At 45.2% G+C, this 26,611-nt stretch overlaps 1 protein-coding gene across 1 annotated transcript in view; it reads right to left on the bottom strand.

Annotated features, from left to right (window-relative positions):
- Positions 1 to 12,488: 12,488 nt before the first annotated feature.
- The window catches only part of LOC126524550 (aminopeptidase NAALADL1-like), a 56,066-nt gene continuing 41,943 nt past the window's right edge, over positions 12,489 to 26,611 (bottom strand). Inside the window, exons 15-18 of the mRNA XM_055067368.1 lie at positions 18,946 to 19,036; positions 17,115 to 17,370; positions 14,578 to 14,659; positions 12,489 to 12,861 (exon numbers count right to left, since the gene is read on the bottom strand). Coding sequence (XP_054923343.1) covers positions 12,570 to 12,861; positions 14,578 to 14,659; positions 17,115 to 17,370; positions 18,946 to 19,036 — 721 coding nt within the window. The 3' untranslated portion in view covers positions 12,489 to 12,569. The remainder of the gene's footprint in view (positions 12,862 to 14,577; positions 14,660 to 17,114; positions 17,371 to 18,945; positions 19,037 to 26,611) is intronic.

Here is a 26,611-nt window from a genome sequence, read left to right as displayed (position 1 = left end):
TTAACATATTTTGTCAATTCTCAACAGTAACCATACATTGGCACTTTCTGTGAATGAACATCAGCACATATAAATGCACCTAAGGCACTCTTACATGTTATTGTGTTCGCCCACTGCAAAGCACATGATTAGTGAGCCTGTTCCTCTACAGCATTTTTGATCATCGCATTGTAGCATTAAGCTCTAAAACAGTTGAAGTCCTGGAACATTCCTTGTTTGCCTAAATTGAAGAGATGTTTTACCTGTTATATGTATTTTGAGTGTATGAAGTGTTGAATAAATAATGCCGACAAGATCGAACTTCCTGAAGAACTTATTCTTGGCCTACTTGGTGTTTAATGAAATACATGTATTTACTAAAACAATGACGTAGCATAGACAGGAAAATCATGGCCTCAAGTCACCGATCTTGAAGCGCACCATTCCGTTCTAAAATAGGTCCACTGTTTTATTTGCTCGGGCACGTTGCCAGGTTAGTTGGTTTGTATTCATAATAGACACGGAGCAGTGCTATATGACTGGGACGAAGATTAAAAAGTGACATACGCAGTGCTATTGCGCTGTGTATGCGTCTTCCTAATCTTCTTCCCTGTCGTACTGCACTGTCTGACAAAAGATGTGGTAAATAGTTTCAAACTGCACAGAACCTGAAGTGAGATTTTGGTGGAAATTAAAAGACCATAACTTATAGTGATCGAATCGAACACATTGTTTGTGGTTCATATAGGAATTGCCAAGTTTAGATCGCCAGGAAAAGTAGTGAGAAGGCGGATTTTGTCACACTTTACAGTGAAACAGTGCTAGGGCTGGATTCTTACCACGCGACTTCTATAGTCAGCATATTATTTTAAGTGGTATTCCTTATATTTTTAGGAGTTTGTGTTTTATTCTATGCATACTGTGATATAAAAGAAATTCGTGCTTAGAAGCTGTGCGGCGTAGTGGCAGCGAATGCAATGGTAAAACTGGCATCCCTCCTTGCGTAGACATGCGTATTATGCTGTTTTGCAGATTCTTATAAATGGAAGTTCTTAAGCGCAGTCAGGCTAAACTTCTTTGCTTCAGGTCGCTTAAGTTTTCAAGAGACGATTTGCTTCTGCATGGCAACATGCTGAACTGCGTGTCACTTGTGAAAGTACAGTTCACTGTAGTAAAAGCATCATTTGGCATTTGAAAATAGCTTTTTTCTTAGAGAGTACATGGCCTGACTTGTATATGACCAAAGCATATGGACAGGAAACCATGAAGACACATCAATGTTAATATTGCAGAAATAGTTGAATAATTCAACGAGCATGAACCGCATAAACATCGACTTGATAAACAATATTATTTCTCATGGCTAATGTCGCTCTAGTCAGCTTCCAATAAATGCTGGTGTAAATTGCCATGGCATTTGCCTATCATTGTTTCCAGCATAGGAAACAGACATGGTTGCGATTGCGTATTGAATAATTCTGCTTAACAATGTTCAATGTTCGTGTCACCTTTGCAGTATTGAAGAGCCTTGAGCAGAAAAGCCTGAAGTATTAATGCCTTTGAAAAAAATGGGTACGACAAAACTTGGTTCTTGGTATCTTTAATGACGGAGCACAATTGACTCTAGCACAATTTAGTTTTAATAAGCACAAGGCAATGCACCCTCTTGTAACAGTAGTCCTGATACAGAACACTAATGCTTGTGATTAATTGGGAGACATTTAGCATCTGCTTGGTCACCTCGTGTGTAGCAGTGTTTCGCAATTGTAGCTGTTCATTACACTACATTGAACAGCATTATTTACGTGCTGTGACTATAGCCGAGGTGGTGCTGACCCCATTTGATGAAGTCAAAGATGTTGCGGGGTCGAAGTGTGTTTTTTGGGGGTTAGACCAAAAGGCATGCATGGACACGTTAACATCATCATCATCATCAGCCTAGTTACGCCCACTGCAGGGCAAAGGCCTCTCCCATACTTCTCCAACTACCCCGGTCATGTACTAATTGTGGCCATGTTGTCCCTGCAAACGTCTTAATGTCATCTGCCCACCTAACTTTCTGCCGCCCCCTGCTACGCTTCCCTTCCCTTGGAATCCAGTCCGTAGCTCTTAGTGACCATCGGTTATCTTCCCTCCTCACTACATGTCCGGCCCATGCCGATTTCTTTTTCTTGATTTCAACTAAGATGTCGTTTACCCGCGTTTGTTGCCTCACCCAATCTGCTCTTTTCTTATCCCTTAGCGTTACACCCATCATTCTTCTTTCCATAGCTCGTTGCGTCGTCCTCAATTTCAGGAGAACCCTTTTCGTAAGCCTCCAGGTTTCTGCCCCATATGTGAGTACTGGTAACACACAGCTGTTGTACACTTTCCTTTTGAGGGATAGTGGCAACCTACTGTTCATGATTTGAGAATGCCTGCCAAACGCACCCCAACCCATTCTTATTCTTCTGGTTATTTCAGTCTCATGATCCGGATCCGTGGTCACTACCTGCCCTAAGTAGATGTATTCCCTTACCACTTCCAGTGTTTCGCTACCTATCGTAAACTGCTGTTCTCTTCCGAGACTGTTAAACAGTACTTTAGTTTTCTGCAGATTAATTTTCAGACCCACCCTTCTGCTTTGCCTCTCCAGGTCAGTGAGCATGCATTGCAATTGGTCTCCTGAGTTACTAAGCAAGGCAATATCAGCGAATCGCAGGTTGCTAAGGTATTCTCCATCAACTTTTATCCCCAATTCTTCCCACTCCAGGCCTCTGAATACCTCCTGTAAACATGCTCTGAATAGCATTGGAGATATCGTATCTCCCTGTCTGACGCCTTTCTTTATAGGGATTTTGTTGCTTTCTTTGTGGAGGACTACGGTGGCTGTGGAGCCGCTATAGATATCTTCCAGTATTTTTACATATGGCTCATCTACACCCTGATTCCGTAATGCCTCCATGACTGCTGAGGTTTCGACTGAATCAAACGCTTTCTCGTAATCAATGAAAGCTATATATAAGGGTTGGTTATATTCTGCACATTTCTCTATCACTTGATTGATAGTGTGAATATGGTCTATTGTTGAGTAGCCTTTACGGAATCCTGCCTGGTCCTTTGGTTGACAGAAGTCTAAGGTGTTCCTGATTCTATTTGCGATTACCTTAGTAAATACTTTGTAGGCAACGGACAGTAAGCTGATCGGTCTATAATTTTTCAAGTCTTTGGCGTCCCCTTTCTTATGGATTAGGATTATGTTAGCGTTCTTCCAAGATTCCGGTACGCTCGAGGTTATGAGGCATTGCGTATACAGAATGGCCAGTTTCTTTAGAACAATCTGACCACCATCCTTCAACAAATCTGCTGTTACCTGATCCTCCCCAGCTGCCTTCCCCCTTTGCATAGCTCCTAAGGCTTTCTTTACTTCTTCTGGCGTTACCTGTGGGATTTCGAATTCCTCTAGGCTATTCTCTCTTCCACTATCGTCGTGGGTGCCACTGGTACTGTATAAATCTCTATAGAACTCCTCAGCCACTTGAACTATCTCATCCATATTAGTAACGATATTGCCGGCTTTGTCTCTTAACGCACACATCTGATTCTTGCCTATTCCTAGTTTCTTCTTCACTGTTTTTAGGCTTCCTCCGTTCCTGAGAGCCTGTTCAATTCTATCCATATTATAGTTCCTGATGTCCGCTGTCTTACGCTTGTTGATTAACTTAGAAAGTTCTGCCAGTTCTATTCTAGCTGTAGGATTAGAGGCTTTCATACATTGGCGTTTCTTGGTCAGATCCTTCGTCTCCTGCGATAGCTTACTGGTTTCCTGTCTAACGGCGTTACCACCGACTTCTATTGTGCACTCCTTAATGATGCCCATGAGGTTGTCGTTCATTGCTTCAACACTAAGGTCCTCTTCCTGAGTTAAAGCCGAATACCTGTTCTGTAGTTTGATCCGGAATTCCTCTAGTTTCCCTCTTACCGCTAACTCATTGATTGGCTTCTTGTGTACCAGTTTCTTTCGTTCCCTCCTCAAGTCTAGGCTAATTCGAGTTCTTACCATCCTGTGGTCACTGCAGCGTACCTTGCCGAGCACGTCTACATCTTGAGTGATGCCAGGGTTCGCGCAGAGTATGAAGTCGATTTTATTTCTAGTCTCACCATTCGGGCTCCTCCACGTCCACTTTCGGCTAACCCGCTTGCGGAAAAAAGTATTCATTATCCGCATATTATTCTGTTCTGCAAACTCTACTAATAATTCTCCTCTGCTATTCCTAGAGCCTATGCCATATTCCCCCACTGACTTGTCTCCAGCCTGCTTCTTGCCTACCCTGGCATTGAAGTCGCCCATCAGTATAGTGTATTTTGTTTTGACTTTACTCATCGCCGATTCTACGTCTTCATAAAAGCTTTCGACTTCCTGGTCATCATGACTAGATGTAGGAGCGTAGACCTGTACAACCTTCATTTTGTACCTCTTATTAAGTTTCACAACAAGACATGCCACCCTCTCGTTAATGCTATAGAATTCCTGTATGTTACCAGCTATTTCCTTATTAATCAGGGATCCGACTCCTAGTTCTCGTCTCTCCGCTAAGCCCCGGTAACACAGTACATGCCCGCTTTTTAGCACTGTATATGCTTCTTTTGTCCTCCTAACCTCACTGAGCCCTATTATATCCCATTTACTACCCTCTAATTCCTCCAATAACACTGCTAGACTCGCCTCACTAGATAGCGTTCTAACGTTAAACGTTGCCAGGTTCAGATTCCAATGGCGGCCTGTCCGGACACGTTAACATATGTACCGCATAATACTGCTGAATGCCAAAAAGCCGGAACATCGTTCTACATAAAAAATTTGAACTGTGTGGTTCAGTTTTATTTACACCCATCAAAACATGAAAAACAATTTTATTCATAACCTAATTATGCTTAATATTCCAATTGTATGGCTTCCTGATTTATTCACTACTGCGTGAATTAAAATTGAGCTTCATATTCCAGCATGTAAAAATGCTACTGTAGGCTTTACAGTTAATTGTGCTTAAATTGGCATTTAAAGCAGTCGAACTTGGTGTATCAAAAATTATAGTTGCTTTTTCCCAGATACAGTGTCACTTTTCATTCCCAGTATGTTGCTTGCTGCTACACACCGTCACCCATCACAGCCACCACTCCTTAAAGTACACCCACCATTGTTGTTTCCGACCCACTATCCGGCTCCAGCTATTTCCCAGCATAGCACACTGCAGCCCATCATCCTTCACACTATACCCGTCTACTGCCCATTCCATACCAGCATGCCTGCAATGGTGGGCGCAGCCTCCCAACATAGTAGAACGTTACCCAGCATCCTTTACACTACACCCACCATACTGCTTGCTGCTTCCCAGCATAGCTCACCATGGTGGGCACAGCCTCCCAGCATTGCCCACCATTTTCACCATGATTTCCATCGTGCCCCTTATGATTTCCATTATACCCATTATTATTTCCAGTACCCACCATGCTAGATATTCCGATAGGCTATACTCATGAAATGAGGCTTCAAACGAAATATGAAGCTACAGCAGTGACCGCCCTTGATGTTAAAGCAATTGAAATATGAGCTGGGTATCTGGAACCACATCTAAATGTTACACTTCATGATTTAGAAGCACTTTCTAAACAACTACCAAAGCCATATGTAGTAGTAGGGGATTTTCATGCACACTCGTCTTTTTGGGGGAGTGACCAAACAGACACTAGAGGCCGTATCCTAGAAAATTTTATTTTATCAAATAATGTATGCCTGGTCAATACAGGAAAACACACATACTGCTCTCCGAGCTCAGGAAAAATGAGCTGCTTAGACTTATCTTTTAGTTCTCCATCAGTTATTACAGATTTTAAATGGGATGTTGTTGACAACCCCTACGGAAGTGATCACCTTCCTGTAAAAATTAACTTATCATCCCAAGCAAACCACGTCGTTGGAATCTACACTTAGCAAACTGGGCACTGTTTCAAGCACAGGCCAGCCTGGAAAAAGTTTGTTCAAATAACTAAATGTCGACGATCAAAACAAATTGTTCACGACCTGTATTATTAATGCCGCGCGGCTAGCTATTCCTTAGTCCACAGGAGGGGTTCGACATAATCATGAAGTCTGGTAAACAAAGCCTGGGGCATATTCCGTAGATACCCAACCCATGATAATCTTGTAAACTTTAAAAAGGCAAAAGCCAACGCACGCCGCATCCGTCGCGATGCTGAGAAAACTTCCTGGAAGCACTACATATCTGTAAACAGTTAAACCATATCCAAAAAAATGTGAATGAATGAATGAAACCACGTTTATTCCACATTAAAATGCGTCGAAGACGCTGCGGTGGAAAGAGGAGGGGTGTTATTGGAAAAGGGGAAGGGTAAGGCTGCCTCCGTTTTATTAAAGAACGTCCTGGAGGCAGCTAAGTGGGGGCGGCATGACGCTTGTGGATGTCGCGGAGCCGATCGCCGCCGGGTGGTGCTGCAGGGTCCTGAAGGAACAGCAGCAGTGCTCGCCAGAGCTCGATGGCATGGTCCGGAGACGTGGTATCCGGGCAAGCCCAAGTCCGGAGAGAAGAAGGCCAGGACCAAGTCCATAAATTAAATGGCAGCTTCTCCCCTTTCACAATTCCGTTTTTAACAGCTCCTGGCACACAAACAAGTATACAGGAACAGGCAGACGTACTAGGGGAACATTTTTCTAATGTTTCAAGTTGCTCACACTGCACTCAATCGTTCCTGAAGCAAAAATATACAATCGAAAAAAAAAACTTCCTGCAAGTGGCTGTACAAATGAGTCCTATAATATATTAAACACACTTGACGAAATCCAAAAGGTGCTGTCCGCAGGTGAACAGACGGCGCCCGGCCCTGACAAAACACATTATGAAATGCTCGCTCACCTTTCAGACGCTGCTGTGAACGCGCTTCTGCAATTCTTCAATAAAATATGGGTATCGGGAAAAATTCCGGAGGCTTGGAAAAAAGCCGTGATTGTACCGTTCCTGAAACCTGCAAAACCACCAACCACCCCTAGTAGTTATAGGCCTATAACTGTCACAAGTTGTCTGGCAAAATCATTTGAAACTATCCTGAACATTAGGCTGACGTTCACTCTGGAATCACGTGAACTCCTTGACATCCACCAGTGCGGATTTAAAAAAAGACGTGTTCAACGACTGATCATCTCGTCTGCCGAGAAAATACAGTCCGAGAAGCATTCGTACACAAGCAACACTGTTTAGCAGTCATTTTCGATATTGATAAGGCTTACGATACCACATGGAGGTTTGGTATTCTCCGCGACCTAGCAGAACTTGGCATTCCTGGTAGGATGCTGAACTGCCTGAAAGATTTCATGTCCGACCGTTCATTTCATGTACGCATTGGTGCAACCCTTTTGAAGAAATTCGTCCAGGAGAATGGAGTGCCGCATGGTTGTATTTTAAGTACGACACTCTTCATAGTAAAAATGAACTCCATAGCAAAAATCATTCCTAGATCCATCATGTATTCTATGTCGATGACCTTCAAATAGCATGCAAATCCTCCAGCTTACCAACATGCGAGAGACAGATACAACTCACATTGAACAACCTCGCGTTTGGGGCAGATAAAAATGGGTTTAAATTTTCACCCCAAAAGAACAGTTGCTGTCCTCTGCTCACTCAAAAGAAGCCTACAGGTTGACCCCACCCTACACCTAAATGACATTGTTCTTCCAGTAAAGAATGAACAAATATTTTTAGGTATAACTTTTGACAAAAAGTTCACATTCCTACCACACATAACCACCCTCAAAAAGAAAGCTTTCCAGTCACTAAATATACTCAAAGTACTGTCAATAAACATTGGGGTTCTGATAGAACATGTCTACTACACATTTATCGTCATTTAGTACGTTCCTCCTTAGAGTATGGCTGCATAGTGTATGGTTCAGCAAAACCGACATACCTAAAAAAATTAGACCCTGTACATAACTCAGGCTTGCGTATTTCATGCGGTGCATACCGAACGTCTCCTATAACCAGCCTTTACGTAGAAACAAATGAACCCCCACTAGAAACTACAAGAGCCGCTCTTACCTGTGCATATATTCTTAAGGTACAATCTCTACCAAAACGCATTTGCTATCCTCTTGTAACAAAATGCCCTTCACGAGTAATTTTCAACAACAAACCACAAACTACAACACCGCTGCTCCTGCGATTTGAAGAGATGTGTCGGAATCTTGGTATAGTGAACACATTACCTGGCATTACCCACAAACAAAATCCACTACCTCCATGGTTGATCTTTCTCACAGCTTGCGATCTTACTTTAACACAGTTCCGTAAAGCACAAACTCCGCCACAAGACATTATTCAGGAATTTCTGGCACTCAAGAAAAATACAGCCGTTTCACAGATTTTTATACGGATGGTTCGAAAACAAATGACCGTGTTGAAAGTGCAGTTGTCCAAGGGAATTCGGAAGAAACAGCAAGACTTCCGCAATGTACATCCATTTTCACTGCTGAATGTTACGCCATTTCTATAGCCACAGAGAAAATAGTAAGGAACCTCGCAAATAGTATCATATACATAGACTCCTTAAGTGCACACGCAGCTCTTCATGCCAGAAATGCAGTCACACCATTATTAGGAGACATTATACGCAATTTAATAAAAGCCACCACACAAGGACTGAACATTAGATTATGCTGGGTTCCGAGCCACGTCGGAATTAGTGGCAGTGAGCGAGCAGTTGCATGTGCGGCACAAGCCCGGCACAAAGAATTGAATTGAATTATGGGGTTTTACGTGCCAAAACCACTTTCTGATTATGAGGCACGCCGTAGTGGAGGACTACGGAAATTTCGACCACCTGGGGTTCTTTAACGTGCACCTAAATATAGGTACACGGGTGTTTTCGCATTTCGCCCCCATCGAAATGCGGCCGCCGTGGCCGGGATTCGATCCCGCGACCTTGTGCTCAGCAGCCCAACACCATAGCCACTGAGCAACCACAGCGGGTGCCGGCACAAAGAAATCACAAAAAGTAAAGATACCTCCTAACGACTGCATGAAGGTAATGCATTATGAACTAAGGAAAAAAATGGCAATCTGCTCGGAACAATGAAGTAAACAACAAATTACACATGTTAAAACCCGTGTTAGACGAATGGAAATCTTGCACGCACCAGGAACGTTTCAAAGTGATTCTGAGGCGTCTACGCATAGGGCACACACGCACCTAACACACAACTTCATTCTAACAAAGCAAGACAACCACAAATGTGAATTATGTGAAGATGAACTAACAGTAAACCATATCCTATTTTCATGCACAAAACTTGAACCACTGAGAATGAAGTTTTTTACCATATTTTACAAAGAACACATCCCTTTTCACCCAGCTTTGATTTTAGAAGAAGATGCGCTTGTTAATGTATCATGTGTTTTTAGTTTTTTAAAAGAAGCAGGAGTTCTCATAAAACTTTAAAACCTCGCAGAGTACTTAACTACATAATAGAGAACACCTCATCCACCTTCTCACTTCTGGAAAGAAGACCGAGTTCTTTAGTTAATTTGTTGGGACTCTCCGGGCTCTTGCCCAGACAAGGACTCGCTGAGGTGTCCCAACTTTTTCAAAGAATCTATACCTAGTGTTTGTCGCATGATAGCCTAAGCTGCTTATGTGCCATTAAACTCAACTCAACTCAACTTTAAACAGGCCTTCACACGCCCCGCCGTTCCCGTTAGCAGTAACATCTCTCGCAGAAAAAATTCGGAATAGTTTTCACAGAGCTGCAAGAAAGCGACTACGTTGAACTCATCCCACCTTGGGAGCAATATACAGTCACCTGTGACTTGTCCTTTACTGAACTTAACCAAAAGAGTTGTCCAAATGCCCTCATCGAGCAATTTTTCGTGGCCCTTGAAGACAAGTATAAATCTATGGCATTTTTCACTGATGCTTCAAAGTTTGCAACTTCGGTATCATGTGCAGTCCGTGGTCGAAAATTCTCCAACTCTAAAACCTTGCATAACCATAGCAGCATCTTTACAGCGGAAGCGTACGGTATTCTGATAACTGTTGAGTATATAGTACCGCACAAGATAGAAAAGTCTATAATATACACAGATTCTTTAAGCGTTGTCACAGCCCTGTCCTGTGGCAAAACGAGCCGAAACCCTTATATATAACATTCTCCTTAAACACATTCGTGTAGCGTATAAGCAAAACCTTGCTCTTGTATGCTGGGTGCCAGACCACTCTGGGATCGCAAGCAATGAATTGGCGGACAAAAATGCTGGATAAGCGCCTCATCGGAATACCGTTGATGTAAGCTGGATACCTGGTGTGGACATGAAACCTGTGTAACGAAAGGTGCTCCGTAATCATTGGCAAGCTGAATGGCACAAGGAAGTTGAAAATAAGCTCCACTGCTTAAACCGCAGTTAACCAAATCTTTCCCACTGAAGCTTGATAGACACACCGAAGTCACCCTGGCACGACTCAGAATAAGACACACTTATGGCACGCACAAGTACCTCTTGACCGCAACTGATCCACCGACGTGCACACACTGCGGTGACAACTTAACCATCCTACATGTCCTCATTCAATGTCCTGAACTTCACCGAGAGCGAGTGGCTCATTTTATAGAACTTTACTCAAATCATATACCCCCCCCCCATCCCTCAATGTTCTTATCACAGGATGCATTTTTAACTTTAATAGAGTGCTTAAGTATGTTGCAGAAGTTAATTTTCTAGACATCATCTCATATAATCCTAACCATCAGATTGTGCCTCGCAGGTGAGATGCAGTCTGATGGACAAACGTGTGTCCGAGCTCTCGCACTTGTGCAGCAAGGGACTCGGGCAATCAAAATTTAACACGTGTGCTTGTAGCAACGCATTTAAGGCCTTATATTTATCTTAGTAATTCAGAATTTATGCACTAGTATTATAGATCTATCTTAGGTGTAGGCCCCTTAAAGCCTTTGTTTTAAGTCATAGCCCTAAACTTACAATTTTACTAAACCAAAACACATGTCCTGGCGCTCTTTGGCCTTAGATGCCCTTGCGCCAATAAACTTCAATCATCATCATTAAAATATAGTAGCCAGTATTGAAACTACACATGAACTCAAGGCTGAGCCACATCATAAGAACGCCGGAGAGAAGACAAACACGGTGGCCACTTGAGCTAGCATTGTGTATCTTTACCAACACACCCAGCTGTGCACTGAAGTAAAGTATGTTGTTGGGCTAGTCAGTTCATAGCTTCAGCAAAATTTTAAACTGTGCGAGGAAGAGAGGACGTGAACAGAAACATAGACACATACACAAAGTGCAGACTTTTGACTGGCTCTATCTGGTGAAGGTAGAGAATTTATTAGGTTCTTCAAAAGAGCAAAACAACTAACAATCGCAAAGAAATCGTGCATGAGGCAGCAACGAAAACTATCAAGGCCACGTGTTCATTTAGGGGGAATGCTAGACGGAAGAGTCAGCTTTTGAACCGCTCCACCAATTTCGATGATTCTTCAAGACTAGTTTACTTCTTGTCATTGCAACACATTTCAAAGATCAGCGCCCTAGCACAAATTCCAGTTGATTGTACTGTTAAGTTGGCCATCTCACAACATTTACAAAAACAAACATTATGAATTTGCTTTGATACCGACGTGACTGAGAAACGGGAATGCAGCTCTAAGCGAGTAAAAAAAACACTCTTGGTTGTTTTCCGAACCCCTTTGAACCAGTTTGAACCGGAACGGAATGGTGTTCGGGAACCGAACCCGGAACCGAACCCGAAAGGCTTGAACCTGAACCCGAACCAAACCCCCCAAAATTCCAGTTCGACAGCCTGCCTGTGACACAGACCTTTTGGTTCGCCGTCGTTGTCAATGGTCGCTTTAACTGGGAATTGCACATCGCGCATGCCTCGGCTTTTAGAAATTGCACTGATTATCGTGGCCCAGCCGCGAGCAGAGCCTTTATATACTGGTTTTCAGACTCATCCAGCGCCAAGTTGACACCACTAAGGTAGTCCATAAACGTGAAGGCACATACTACATTTCCATTTAACGGCTACTCACTTCCATTTCTCAAGCCCGCGATCCCAACACCATGGTGCCCAATACCCAATACAGTGCACCGTGGTTACAATGACAACTTTACGCGCGCCTCTCGGTTCTTTGGAAGTAGTTCGCGTTTTCTCCTGAGTGAGCCTTACCTTGAAATCGTGATCATTTAAACTATTGTTTGAGTGCTATATGTGCCCTGAATATCTCCAAACTCTGTCTCAAACACGCTCCAAATATATCGCCACCATATTACACAACATAGAACTGCAGTTTGGTGGCTCTTTCAAGTGCCGTCGACTACGTGTGTTACGACGTGCCAAATCAAGCTGCCAATTGAGGACATTTGCCCACAGTAGAAACACCTAATTTGTCCATTCAGTTTGTTTGCTTTCAGTTCATTGTTAATTGAAACAGCCACCTATCACCAAGCATTCTGAGTTTATTTGCACAGAAACGACTGTTTCTATTTTTTTTTTCACGGGAAGGACGGTGAAGAGCCGTGTCACAGCGACGGCACTCGAAGAGCCGCAGCGGATGCCCTGAGAGCGACGAGCACGTCTGCCAGGTAGAAGCGCACGTTCTTCCAGCCGTGTTCGCGCGTTTCCGCAGGCAACTGGGAGATGTAGAACAGGAGGTCGGCAAACACAGGAAATCCGGTGACGCGACGCGCATCAAACTCCGACGGTGCCCAAAGGACGTGCCGAGTCAGAGGACGGCCGGGCAGCCCCGTTGGTTTCAACATTGTGTGCTCCGCCAACGACATTTGATCGTTGATGGCGCGGAGTTCACTGGTCCTGGAAATAACCGACAACTAGGTGTTACAAAGTTCCCGCTCGGATCAATACGCATCTTCATGCATCCGAAGTTTCTCGAATCCTCTTGTTAGTCCTATAGCGAAATATTCTTCGTCTGCAATCAGATTGCCTGCGCAACGCGAATAGCAGTCTAAATCCTACAACCTCGCCAGCATCAGTGATTAAGCTTCAATACGCGATGATTCATGAATAAAAAATTGCCGATGAGCTCGACCCATGGAGGTCAAATTTCTACGATCGACGACTCTCCTCGCCTGCTAGCGTTGTGCCTTGAGTGTCGCGTGCTTCTCTAGGTACAACTTTGCCCAAGAAAGTGTTATTTTCAGTCACTTAGCGTTTTGCCAGTGCCTAGGTCTTCACAGTGAATACAACGCGACAGTGTCAAATTGGCTGCAGCAAAAATTTGGGGATATACACGCAACATTCTGCAGTTACACATCATAAACAGCCTAGAGGTGCTAATAAATTTTCCTAGCCCAAGGGCCAGTTCTGTCCAAAGAGCGCCAAGCACATGGTGTGGTGATGTGACAATGGTACATGTAATAATGATGTAGCGTGGCTGTAAACAAGCTTAAATTCGGTCGCTGTAAAGTGCTTCGTATATACGTGTCTTCAAATAACGACAATGATTAGTGACGTGTGCTATGACCATAAACTTCCAAATTCTTCCAACTAATACTGTGTAAAATAAATTCTTCCCATGTTGTGTAGAAACACGACTGCCTCTAACTTTTCAATACAGACATACCCACTTACTGCAGTCAACAAAAAGATAATTATTCAACTTTAGTTACATGCGCAGCCGACGGAGATAATTATCATCTCAATTTGTGTCCTCCTGACCGCATAACTTATTTGCACAGGTGATCTTCGCGTGCCCCCCAGTGCCGAATTTTAAAAAAAGCATAAAGCTTAATTTTGAACTCCCGGTATATGTACCTTCAGCCAAACCGAGCTGGACGCACTTGTCGCCGAACCCGCAACTCGGCAGCCAGACGGAGCCTTACGTACTTGAGTGGCTAACCCAGCTACGCGTACGGTTTAGCGCTGCAGAACCGTTTGATGTCATAAATTGGTTTTAAGAATGACTGTTCCCATTCAGGTTCCCAAAAAGGAGTGCCTCACTTTTAGATAGCTTATAAAATCGCTGTCGCGATTTAGGCACAAGAATTCATTCCTTTACGGCCTCACAATGTTTGCACCCCTTTAACTGGTGCGCGGCGTTGCAGTAAGACGCTAAACTTCAACAAACACAACAGTCTACGTTCATCTGGTGCGGCCTAGTTATTTTGTTTCATTATTGTCATTGTCTAGGTGTACCACATATGTTCACCTTCCAGTGTCTCATTAGCAAGCTCCTCAGTTGATCGGATGTCTAGTTGTGAACGGCGATACATGTAATACACCTAACCTTTCTGACCTAACCTTTCTTTACTCATTCTGCTTGAAATACAAAATAAATGTCGGTATTAAATTGGATCTTCAAAGGCTGTTTTCCTGCAACATTAACGTTCGAGTCAACTTTGAAATTTCGCTAGTCGAACACCCTTAGACATGTAGCTTAACTTCAGGCCCCCAGCCCTAGCCTAATCCGACGTCTTTTGTACATCCTATTATTGTTTTGTTAGCCGTGAAAAGCTTTACATATTCTTTTTAGCACTACAAGGTTGAAATTAAACAATGCTTGGCCCTCACCTTGTTTTGTTCAGCTGGGTCAGATGCGCGGTCCACTGGTCAGCGGCCCTCCGGAAGCGCTCGATCGCCAAGCGCAAAGCGTCTGCGAATAGGACATTTTGCGTTGTGACAGACCTGCTGACGCTCGAGCAGATTCGAGAAAAGCGACGGAAGGCGGGATGTTGCAGGACTAAGCGACTGAAGCGCGATACTCACAGCGCATCGCTGTAGGAACCCTTTGCGCCACCGGTGGGCCGGTGGGGAGACCCAGCTGATACATTGTAGTGTACGACGAAAGCGCGAAAGTGGGGGCCATCGCGACGCATTGCGACTGCATTTGTCTGCGGTGGCTTAGCGGCTATGGTGTTGCACCGCTAAGCACGACGTCGCGGGAGCAAATCCCGGGCGCGGCGGCAGCATTTTGATGGGATCGAAATGCAGTAAAAGCCCGTGCCCCGTGCACAGGCTAAAAACGCACTCGTGGTCAAAATTAATCCGGAATACCCCACTACGGGCTTCGTGGTGATCAAATCGTGGTTCTGGCACGTAACGCTACAGAACTGAATTACCCATCCCCTCCCCCCTTTGTCTCCCAGCGATAACGCAGCGCTCACTGGCAGCGCAACAAGCGCTGGCCACAATTAGACGAAACTATATTCCTCAGCACCGCACAAAATAAGACTGCATAAATAGAGACACCCTGTGCTTTTGTAATTTGGAGCCGAAAAAAAGCGCCTCTAGCGATCGCTTATGGGTTGTTCGGTGGGAGGTATACATGCACGGTTCGACCGTGGCTACTAGTTGCCTCTGCAGCAGGGACCACAGATTGATGCTGTCTGCAGCCGCACCACCTTTGCTTACCGTGAATAGCGGCTTTAGCCGTACCACGACGTCACGTAATTGACCTCACGGTTAGTGACTAAAATGGAAAAGTAAAGGGAAACTTTGCGACGAAGTCCTGACATGACTGATCATCGAGGTGAGTAAACAGTCCTCATGTTGGAGTTTTCGTAATTTGTAGTTTTTGTGTAGGGCAGCCCAATCATGTGCATCATCGAAATTGCAAGCTTAACAAGTCTAAGCGTGAGTGCAGCAATGGCATTTGCACGTCACCGCTTGAAAGATACGAACAGGGGGAAATGCACTGGTCCTTATTCTGAAGGCAACTATTTTTACAAGGCAATGCGACTGGCGACGCAACAAACGGCTTGACATCATCATTAGGCACACGCTTAACAGAGACGACGGCGTAAACTTGCCTTTATCTTTGCTTAGTGGCAGAACTAGTAATTACACATTTGCTGTAAAGCAGTAAACAACGATACAAACAATAGGTGGGCCTACAGAAACAGTAAAAGGGTAACTGTATCTATACCAAGTCATCGCAGTGGACCGCGATGATGGTAAGGGAATTTCGAAACTACTAATAATGCAAAGGACCTCACATGGCAAGCATTGCCAAATCATGACCGGCAACTAACCTGTTATCCTTGAAAAAAAAAAGTACAATCACTGTGTTCTATATTTGTTAATATTAGGGACTCAAGCTTGGAATACTGCAAGACCACGCGGCGTATGGTGCACGCATTTTTGTACAAATAATTTCCAAGTATCATTATTATTATTATTATTATTATTTGTGAAAACAATCAAAGGATAAGAAAGAAAACAAGCCTAGTTAGCAGCTTCCATCAGAAGGGGTACAAAGCCTGTCAGCTCTATATGCAAACTTAAGACACAAGAAGGCGAAAGTACTCAGCAATAAAAACTTCGAAATATCAGGCCGAACATGCAAACAAGATAGAACTTTTGATTTTAGCTCACACAAATTGTTTCATTGAGAAAACAAATTTTGTTAATTAACTTCGGAAGGGCAAGTGATGGAAGCAGTCAGGCTAAAGATGGAGAAGCGAATGCTCGGTTCCCAGACCAAGAAAAAAAGGGCCGATCTATGAGCGATGAAGTTTGGAACTTCCTGCCGGGAAATAGGTAGCACTTGGAAACTAGAAGCGTCATTTACTGATACCTGCGGGAAATACATATTCACAGATAACCGCAATGAAACATTATTTCTGACGCTAGAGAACGCTTTAGAGAAAAATAGCTGGTATTCAATTTCAGCCGCTATATATACTATTCTACGTGCGTCATTATTATCGCTTAGTATTAATCACGCACTTGCACTGAGACACTCGTTTCGACGGTTTTTGCACATTGCTTCAGAAACTAGAGAATACTTCAGACATTGCTCAGTGTTATAAACGTTCAAAGAAAGAGAAACCCGTGGTTTCGCGCCGCGGTAACAGCGTAAACCTTGACATCTTGTCTTTATCTCCATTCTTTTAAAACATCTTGAAGACAAACACTGGAATCACCAACTATGTGACGTAGATATTTTGTAAGTGGCACTCTAAATTTCTCTGCGTATTACAGACCTTCGCGAGCGCTAGAAGCGAGTACCAGGTTCCCATGTGTGGAAATAGGAACGTTGGAATACGGCAGCTTGAATTAACTAAGCTCCTAACGCAACACTTCTGAAGGCTTTCTTTTTTACCTACCAAGAGACACGCCATTCAGCTCCAGTTCCAGCGCCGAGGGTGACTTTCGAAGCTCTTCCAGGGACTCTTCCAAGCGTAGTGCAAACGCTGAGAAATTGACTGGTATGAGAGGCGCGTCCGCAGCGAGCCAGAGCGCTGCACCGTGAAGCCGGGCGCACAAAGGCGCTAGGCGAGCATCGGTCCAGTTGTTGTAGAGGCGGAGAGTGTCGTAAGCCGTGTGGTGAGCAGGATACGACACTTCGCTGGTGTCCTTGCTCTGCTTACGACAAACAATTGTAAAACATAATTTTTAGAACATATTAAGCAGTAGGCATAGTCACAATCTTCAAGAACAAAAAGAAAAAAGCCACAAAATTAGTGTAATCAGTCAGCACGACTATAAATGGGCGAAATGTGGACGGTAACAAATGAACTGCGAAGCAATATATCGAGACAGAGTGGAGAGATGGAACTGAAAGGAAAGGCTATCGCAGGAAGAATACAGCAGGCATTGTGAGAAAACGCAGCTTGCTGATAATATAGCCGATGCCATTCGGCACTGATGTCTCTGCCTGTCTGCTAAGGCAGGACATGCCGAGTAGGGGAGAAGCGAACGCGAGTGAGAAACACCACCTGCCGAGTTGTTCATAAGATAACTGTACGTTTGCAATGATGGCAACACTTGGAAGCATTTTTGCGGACTTGCACTGCTGCACACAGCTGCCACCACAGAAATATTCGTGGTCAGAGTTGTGTAGGAGCCCTTTCGGAAAAGAGTTCGGCAGAAAATGTACGGTGTAGAATAGACAAAAGAAGGGTATTTCAGTAACAGGTTTGGTGTCTAGGAAAGGGAGCCGGATTTGAGGGGAGCAGATGGGATTAGGAAATTTCCGAGTGTAGAGCGGCATCGGCTGACGCAAGGGCACGGGTAGATGGAATGGCTGGTGGAAGCCGTCATCCTGCACTGGACCTAAATAAGGTAGCTATGGTTAAGAAATAAGATAGAGGACTAGTAGCGCTATAAGGCACTGGGACAGAAGAACAAGGGAGACACGCACGCATTGCTGCTTTAGTAGAAAACAAGCACCTGTAAAGTCTTCCTAATGCGCGGTTACCTCAACCGGGGTTCCTGATTAACTTTGATGACGCAGACTTTTTAAGGATCAATGTATTGTCATGTGCCAATCACGTGTCGGCATGTAAAACAAACACAGCTACACTAATTCATTTAGTGTCGGCGCTGCATCTTTTCTCATCAATACTCTTTAAAGCCTAACATACAATAGTTAGATGACCTACATTCCCATTCTTCTACAGTCGGACTTCAATATGGAAATGGATAGCCTGGCCTGTGTTAATATATCAGAAGAAGCATCTGCTTCACAAGTATGCCAGTATGCCGGAAATGTAGATTTCAGTGATAGTATAGGTGTTTGAGTGTCGTTCCTCCCGGAACGTTATTAAATACCGAAAAACAGCTTCTACAGAAGACAGACCATCATGTTTGCAAAGGACAGGATGCTCGAAGAACAAGACCAGTTCGTCTAGCAGAAGCGATTTTGAAATTCGATATAATCTTCGCCATCATCTAAACATGCATAAATAGCTCCGGTTAGCTGTTCTGTTGTGTAAAACAAGTGCATTCCATGCTGGGCAATAACGAGCACATGCAGGTACGTCGACGTTCTGCGAAGAGTGCTTCAGAAAAGAGTTCATAAAGTTTCTTATTAACGATCACAATAGCCGTAAATGGCTACTCCTAGAGTGGTGGTGGGAGGCTTTGCTACCTGTTCTGCTACCTCACCTTATAGGCTTACTCCTGCACCACAAAGCCGAGATTCTGCGAACTTACTTTCTCAGGCTTCAAAAGAAAACTTGTCGAAGGTACACCAGCGTAAAGGCTGAAAGGTGCGTTGTCTGATGTGGCGTCCATTACTGCGGGCCTGCGTACGAAAAGAAAAGAAACATTTGCTCAGCAGATCGTCTCACTTTGGAACGTCTTGCATTTCTGTGGACGAATAAAAAAATACTACCTGCCAACGGTTCTGCTTGCCTGGAAATACATAAAATGGCAAAAAAAAACGAACAGAAACGTTATCACATAAAGAGGTCAGCAAGTTGATTAAATGTATCGGAATTATGCGCGAACTTGCCAGAGCATCATCATCATCATCATGAGCCTGCTTACGCCCACTGCAGGGCAAAGGCCTCTGCCATACTTCTCCAACAACCCCGGTCACGTACTAATTATGGCCATGTTGTCCCTGCAAACTTCTTAATCTCATCCGCCCACCTAACTTTCTGCCGCCCTCTGCTACGCTTCCCTTCCCTTGGCATCCAGTCCGTAACCCTTAATGACCATCGGTTATCTTCCCTCCTCATTACATATCCTGCCCATGCCCATTTCTTTTTCTTGATTTCAACTAAGATGTCATTAACTTGCGTTTGTTCCCTCACCCAATCTGCTCTTTTCTTATGCCTTAACGTTACACCCATCATTCTTCTTTCCATAGCTCGTTGCGTCGTCCTCAATTCAAGTAGAACCCTTTTCGTAAGCCTCTAGGTTTCTGCCCCGTAGGTGAGTACTGGTAAGACACAGCTGTTATACACTTTTCCCTTGAGGGATATAGGCAACCTGCGGTTCATGATCTGAGAATGCCTGCCAAACGCACCCCAGCCCATTCTTATTCTTCTTATTATTTCCGTCTCATGATCCGGATCTGGCGTCTCTACCTGCCCTAAGTAGATGTATTCCCTTACCACTTCCAGTGCCTCGCAACCTATTGTAAATTGCTGTTCTCTTCCGAGACTGTTATACATTACTTTAGTTTTCTGCAGATTAAGTTTTACACCCACTCTTCTGCTTTGAATCTCCAGGTCAGTGAGCATGCATTGCAATTGGTCCCCTGAGTTACTAAGCAAGGCAATATCATCAGCGAATCGCAAGTTACTAAGGTATTCTCCGTTAACATTTATCCCCTATTCTTCCCAATCCAGGTCCCTGAATACCTCCTGTAAACACGCTGTGAATAGCATTGGAGAGATCGTATCTCCCTGCCTGACGCCCTTGTTTATTGGGATTTTGTTGCTTTCTTTATGGAGGACTACGGTGGTTGCCAAAAGATATCAGAAAGCAAAGCGCTCCACTGTGACCTTCAGAGAGGTACGCGCCTAAAGCTTTGACCCTTCGAACGTTTCCGTAATGAAAACAAAATTTTGTGCGTTCAAGTGAAGCACAACAACGAGAACATTTGAAAGATACACAGACCAGAAACACAGACAATGGACGGTGTTCTCTTACGTCGCATTTTATCTCACACCCTGGCTTCAATAGTTTGGCGCAGATACACAGTGGGCAAACGTTACAGACCACAGCGTGACTGAAAGAAACTTCGTAATTTAAAATTTATTCGTAATTACCATGCATCAACTTAGTTTGACGAGTACAGTGGAAAAGTCAAAGTGCCAAGATTTCCACTGCAGTCTTCAATTTCAAGTTACTTTTACAGGTAGAGGAGAAAATCAGCTTTAGCGCCTAATCCCTGGTCCGTACACTTTTGCTGACGGGTGTACATCCTTCTATATCTTTTATAAAATCGCGTGAGCATCGACCGCACCGAATATTAGTGTTATATACTGGCGAAAAACAGCGACATCGGCCCAAGCAAGTGCAGAAATAACTCTCCAGTGGGCGCGTCGTGTTAATTCAGGAGTGCAGATGTCCCGCCTTTGCCATCTGTGAAGCCGCCTTGCTCGTAGACAATCCTTCGTATGGAGTGATAAATTACAACTTTTTTCTCTTAATTTCATTGCGGAAGCGTGGGTCGAATAATGCGAAAGAAAATTGGTATACCGAAGGTGACACATATTCGTGGCCGCGTTTAGCTTCATGCGTGTTTCTTTTCTTTTATACAGGACCGCGCAGACAACACTGGCAGAATGTGACTAAGCCAAATTTTTATTACAAGGGCTGGCATGCAGGCATACATGGGAAAAGGTACCATCTGCCCTGAAGATCCCCAGCTATCACGAGCTCCCCTGAGGATGCCAATAACAGCCTGGACATCCAGGTGCGTTGGCGGGCAGAACCAGTCGATAAAATAGTTGACCTTTCCAGGTGGAGCATGCAGCAGAACCATGAGCTGGAAAGCTGAGGAGGAGCGTATAGCGAAGGCGTGACAAGAAAAGCGTAGTGCCGCGCAAGACAAGCTGTGCGGCGACTACCGCTACGAGATGGCGCCAGAGTGGCGCGCCGTCTTCTGTTCACCGATCAGGACATCGATAATGCATGCGTCGTGCGCGACCGCCGATACTATATATGAAAATTAATCTCTGCATGACCGGAGGTCTGTCTGCGGCGGCTGCGTTGAACCAAACCCACACGTCACCCACGCGCTGCCTCACGATCTCCAGATTAGCGAGGCAGACGCGCCACACTTCGCTTCTTTTGCAATGTGCCACAGGAGACAGGTTGTCCGCGCCAGCGACGCTACTCAAAGTGTTCTCTTCCTAATATAAACCGTGTACTTATGTAATCAAAGTACAAAAGACTAAAATGCATGCTTTTTTCGAACGACGCTCTCATTTCGAATTATTGAGTATCGCAATCGTCGATAATTTTTTATTGTCTTGTCTAAGCTGCATATTCAGTCCGTATGGACTGAGTCGACTTTGTGCACGCATGATAGGTGGCCATAAGGCGGGCTAGCGGCTGCGTATCATGGCGCTTGCCGCTGCGCGGGCTGCGCCGCTACCGGCGCCACCCGCGTGCCCCGGTGTCCATTCTACTCGTAACCGCACTCCACGTTCTCGGTGGAGTGCCCTTGCGACTTGTTTTATATCGCCAGGCCAAGTTCCCTTTCTGCGGGCACCGAAAGGGTTTTTACTGCTTCTAAGGAGTCCCTGCATATTGTGTAGTATCCTCTGGTGTCTGTCTCTTCAATTAGTGCTTTGTCTATAGCTTCAAAAGAAAGGTAAATTGCGTGCAACTTTATGCGGTATGTCGGTGGAGCTTCCGCATACTTGAAGAGGCCTCCTGATCCCACGGAGGCGTTTAAGGCTGCCGCTGCTAGCATCTCATCCGCTTCCCACGCGGCGTCAGAGTAAACATCGTTGCAGTCACCACCTGTGCGCTTTAAGGTGGCTGCCCTATTCTCGGGGTGTTCCTCCTAAAGAGGTTTTTAAAAAGACTTCTGTAGCGGGAATGATCTAAAGGTGAAGCTGGCCACCTCCATTCTACCAATGCAATCTATTAACGTTGCCATTAGGCGGAGAACATAACGCGTTTTCTTCTCACTTCCAGTGACTTTCACAAGGCCAATTTTTCCCTACAGATGCTTCTCGATGTACTTGTCTTTGTCGCTGGCTTTATCGATGAAGCTTTAAAGTATTGGAAACTTGTATGGGAGACCAGGGTGTTGCTACTCAGCTTACACCAACATTTCAGCCCGAGACAACATTCCATTACTTTCCAATTAGTCTGAAGCGTATGTTAACAGATGAAGAGTAGTTGCACTGCAACTCTTCCCCGTGTAGTCCATGACTCAGTGCTTGCATTCCTGCGGAATATTACCCGACATTCTCACGTCATTAATGGTAACTATGAGCTCTACTTTGCCGTGTTCGTTGAGGTTCTTCAACATTTGCCTCGTCACTCCGTCAGGACCAGGAGCACTGCGAGTGTTTCTATGCTGCAGTGTCGTGATGAGCTCAGCAGGTATGGATGGCGAATTGATTCCTTAATCCTTGGATGGGGTGAAATATTCATAGATATCTTCGAGTGGACGGAAAGTAGATTGCGGAAACAATGTGTCTGTCGTTTCCTTCTGAAAGTCCTGAGCAGAAAGTTCCGTGGCCAGCGTGTCAGCCACTGAATTGCGTTCGTTCTCCTTACCCGCCATGCTACTGTAGGTTCTGTAAAGTGCTGCATGGCCTGTCTTTTCGTTCAACGTCTCACAATGCTAGAGCCAACGGTCTCTGCACAGTTCGTTGGCGTACAGCCTCGCCTGTGCAATCTTGTTGCACATTGCAAGGATGTCTCTGAAACCTCTGCCCCCTGCATGTACAATGTCTGTAACCGTCCTCTAGCTTCCCGAAGACTCATTAGGTGCTTGTGAGGTACTGGCACGTCAACTCGGACGTCCACTAGGCGAGTGGCCTATTTCGGTGCTCTCTTGCTTTATAACAAGCGGGATGTCTTTCCGGTGGTCAAAAAGCCGCTGCCTGAATTTAATGCTATCGCTAGTTAAGACCATCGATGACCTTAACTCGCGCCGTCTTTCTGTGACTGTGCCTGTAGTTAAGCTCCACCCAGATGGGATAGTGGTCACTGCTCATGGGGTCGCAACCAAAGTGCCATTATTTGATTATGCCGAGGGACGCCCAAGAGGAGTTAGACATCGTGTAAAGGACACGATGTCTGACTAAATGTCTGGTGTCTGATGTCTGACTGTTTGACGTAAAGAGGTTTGTGAGTGAGAAACGAAGTGTCATTTTCCAGTTCAAGGCTATCCGTCTCCATCGCGTCGGGAAGCGTTCTGCCTCTGGCTGCTGTTTTAGAGTATCCTCAGGCCGTGTTCTCAGAATTTAAGTCGCCTCCAATCACCAGCCTGGCACTCTGCAAAGTTCTTTGTAGTCCGCCAACCCAGGCAAAGTTGACGTAATTCCTCCCTCAACGGCAGCAACTGGCCGCGGGACGCACGTACGCTGACACAATCACTAGGCGTTTGCCCCGTCACTTGACCTTTCACTGCTACTACCTCTGGTTGCAGTATTTTGACGTGTCCATTTGTGCGCACGGTACGTCTGCACGAACACAGGCTGACACAGACACAAACACTGCACTGTTTGGGTCCCTGGGGTGCAATGTGCGGTGGGCGATACTGGGGGAGAAAACCCTTGTTGCCTATAAGTCTTGGGGACATTCCGCTTGCCTCCTGTAGCAGTAGAAACGACGGCCTCTCGACGTGGCATGACACAAAATTGAGTTTAGTGGCACATCCTGCAATCTACCGACAGTTCCACTGCATGATGTCTGAAACAGTTTCAGTGTCTTGACCCTTCCGGTCCACAAAGCTACTTAACACCTGGGCCATGGTAGGTTAGTGCTAGAGTTGGTGAGAATCGGAATCGAAGCTGCATTTTCCGAAAGAAATATTTGTAGTATTTGTTTTTTTTGCGCCTGTTGTTGTATGAGGGCCTGTAACAGACCAGAGAGGTCTGGTCTACCACACCTACGCCAATTTAGCCTCCATTTTTGCGCCTTTTAGCTTCACCGATGACGCCGACTGCTCGGGGGTTTGCATTTGACTGTCCTACATTTTCTTCCTGTTCTTCTGCCTTTTGCGTTGCTCCGTTTTCACGTTTGACAATGTGCTCCTGCTAGTTGTGGTGGCAAGCGGCTTCAGGCTGGGAAACTCCGTATCTCCCATGATGGCCAGTGTGTTCCGAGACATATCTCGTGCCAGTTTTGCAAATTGCGTTCAGGAAGCATACATTTGCTGCTGGAGACTGTCTAACCCCTTCTTCAGTTTCCCTACTTCTTTATTTCCTCCTTCTCTTTGCTCCAGCAGTGTTGCTGTGTCGCTTTGAAGTGGAGGTCCTAAAGCTACTACATTTGTACATGAGGGTTGACTGCATGGCCGTGATGGTGGGGAACGTGGAGGCCCTCCTCCTTTAGTCTTATTTCCTTGCTGGTCTTTATTCTTGCGACGATGACTGCCGTTTCCTTCATTTTCTCCGCAAATGCGATTCTACCTTGGCAATCCGCGTTGGTAGCTAGGGGTCCTCCTCTTTGGCATCGCGCGCGGTACTTATTCGTTTTAACGCAGCATCCCTCTTTTTCCGTATGCGTGCCGCCGTTACCTATAGCAGGACGCTTAAGGTGGCAGGTATATGTTTTGCTCATTTCCAGAGCCATGGCATCTACTACAAACCAGCGATGTTGCCTCGTACTCAACCACCCTCTTGAGGAAATCCCAGTATTTCACTACGCGCGGAATGGTGTCTGAAGCAAACGTGATAAGTACCACGCTCTTGTTGCCCGTTCGCCTCACAGAAAGTATTTGTACTGTTTCACCATCTAGGGCTTTCCTGAAGCCATCATAAATTATGTCACCCGCACACCCGTGAATAATGCCGCATGACATTCCGGCTTTGGACACCTAATATGTGCAGATTCGAAGTGGCGGTTGACTGCTCATACGTTTTTCTATTAGTCCTTGCAATTCTTCCGCCTGCAGCGCATCAGAGGTTGGTATCGTAAGAGTGTTTGACAGTTTGTTTAATCGGATAGACTGATGCTTCCGCGCTTTCATGTAGACCGCCATAGCCCTGGCGATGGCGTGCACCTCCCGCGGATCAAACTCCGCCAGGCTTCCGCGTTCAGTCGGGCGCAGGGCAATATCGAAATCTCCAAGCTTTTTTCGTTCAATTCTACTTCCCTCTCCAGTCGTTGCTTGACGCTGTTTGCGTCTCACGACTCTTTCTCATACGCCTTCAGCTTTTTCGTTCGGAAGTGGTGCCCGGTGCGCCCACGTCCCTTGAACTGCTGTCGGCCTTGAAAGAGCCCCGTCGAACGCTTGCTGTTCCCCATCTCCTGCGCTTTTCCGCTTGCTTTGAAGGCTGTGCTGCGGCGTGCATTAACTCGATGGCGTTAAGGGCCCCGTGCAATTTTTTTAGGTGGCTTTGCCCCGTGTCGCAGTAAATCCGGCGTCGGCGTTGCGCGTCCGGCGTCCAGCATCAGGCGCCGCTTCGGCAAAATGAATGTTGTACCAAATTCCGAACCAAGCTTACCCAACCACTCTTTTACCGTCTAAGTTGCTCATACCTTGTCTCTCATCGTTTAGAAAGTTATTCCTCGGAATTTTGAGAACGGCAGTCCACAAACAAATATAATCGAGAGAAAAAAACTGACATCGCATATCTTTTATTACGTAAGCTCTTCTCAAACCGAAATATTAAAAGTGCGAAACAATAACAGGAGATTTTGACTCATCGGTCAGTTGACCTTCAGCGAAAACGCGCCGATGAGACGCAACGCACAAAAAGGCTAAGAACATTTGAACTTTGGCAGGAGTCGAGCCGAAATCGTCGACCTTTGGTATTCATTAAGGCTACAGACGCCCGACCATTGGTCATAGTTTAACCAAGACCATTTGGGAGAATCGAACCCATGACTTTTGGTGTTAATGAAGACGAACTTAATTCAGGCACAATTCAGATAGAGTTAAGGCACGCGAACCTGCGACCTTTGGTGGGAGTCGGATTCTGCCCACCACCTTTGGTGGTAAATAAGGCAGAGTAATTAGGGCGAAGTTAATTAATATCTAAGTAATTAGGACACTAGAGCCCATGAGCTTTGGCGTTAGTGAAGGTGAAGTTGATTAACGCAGAGTTAATTAAGGCACTCGAACCCACGACCTTGGGTGGGACTCGAGCCCTCGACCTTTGGAATCAAGAGAGATGACTAGGCGAAGTAGACTAAGCGAATTAAGGGGAATGGGTACTTCATGTGTCCG

Source organism: Dermacentor andersoni, chromosome 3, assembly GCF_023375885.2.
Source record: "Dermacentor andersoni chromosome 3, qqDerAnde1_hic_scaffold, whole genome shotgun sequence".
NCBI lineage: Eukaryota > Metazoa > Arthropoda > Arachnida > Ixodida > Ixodidae > Dermacentor > Dermacentor andersoni.
The sequence above is the reverse complement of the archived record's forward strand: the minus strand, read 5'-3'. Positions and strand labels throughout refer to the sequence as shown.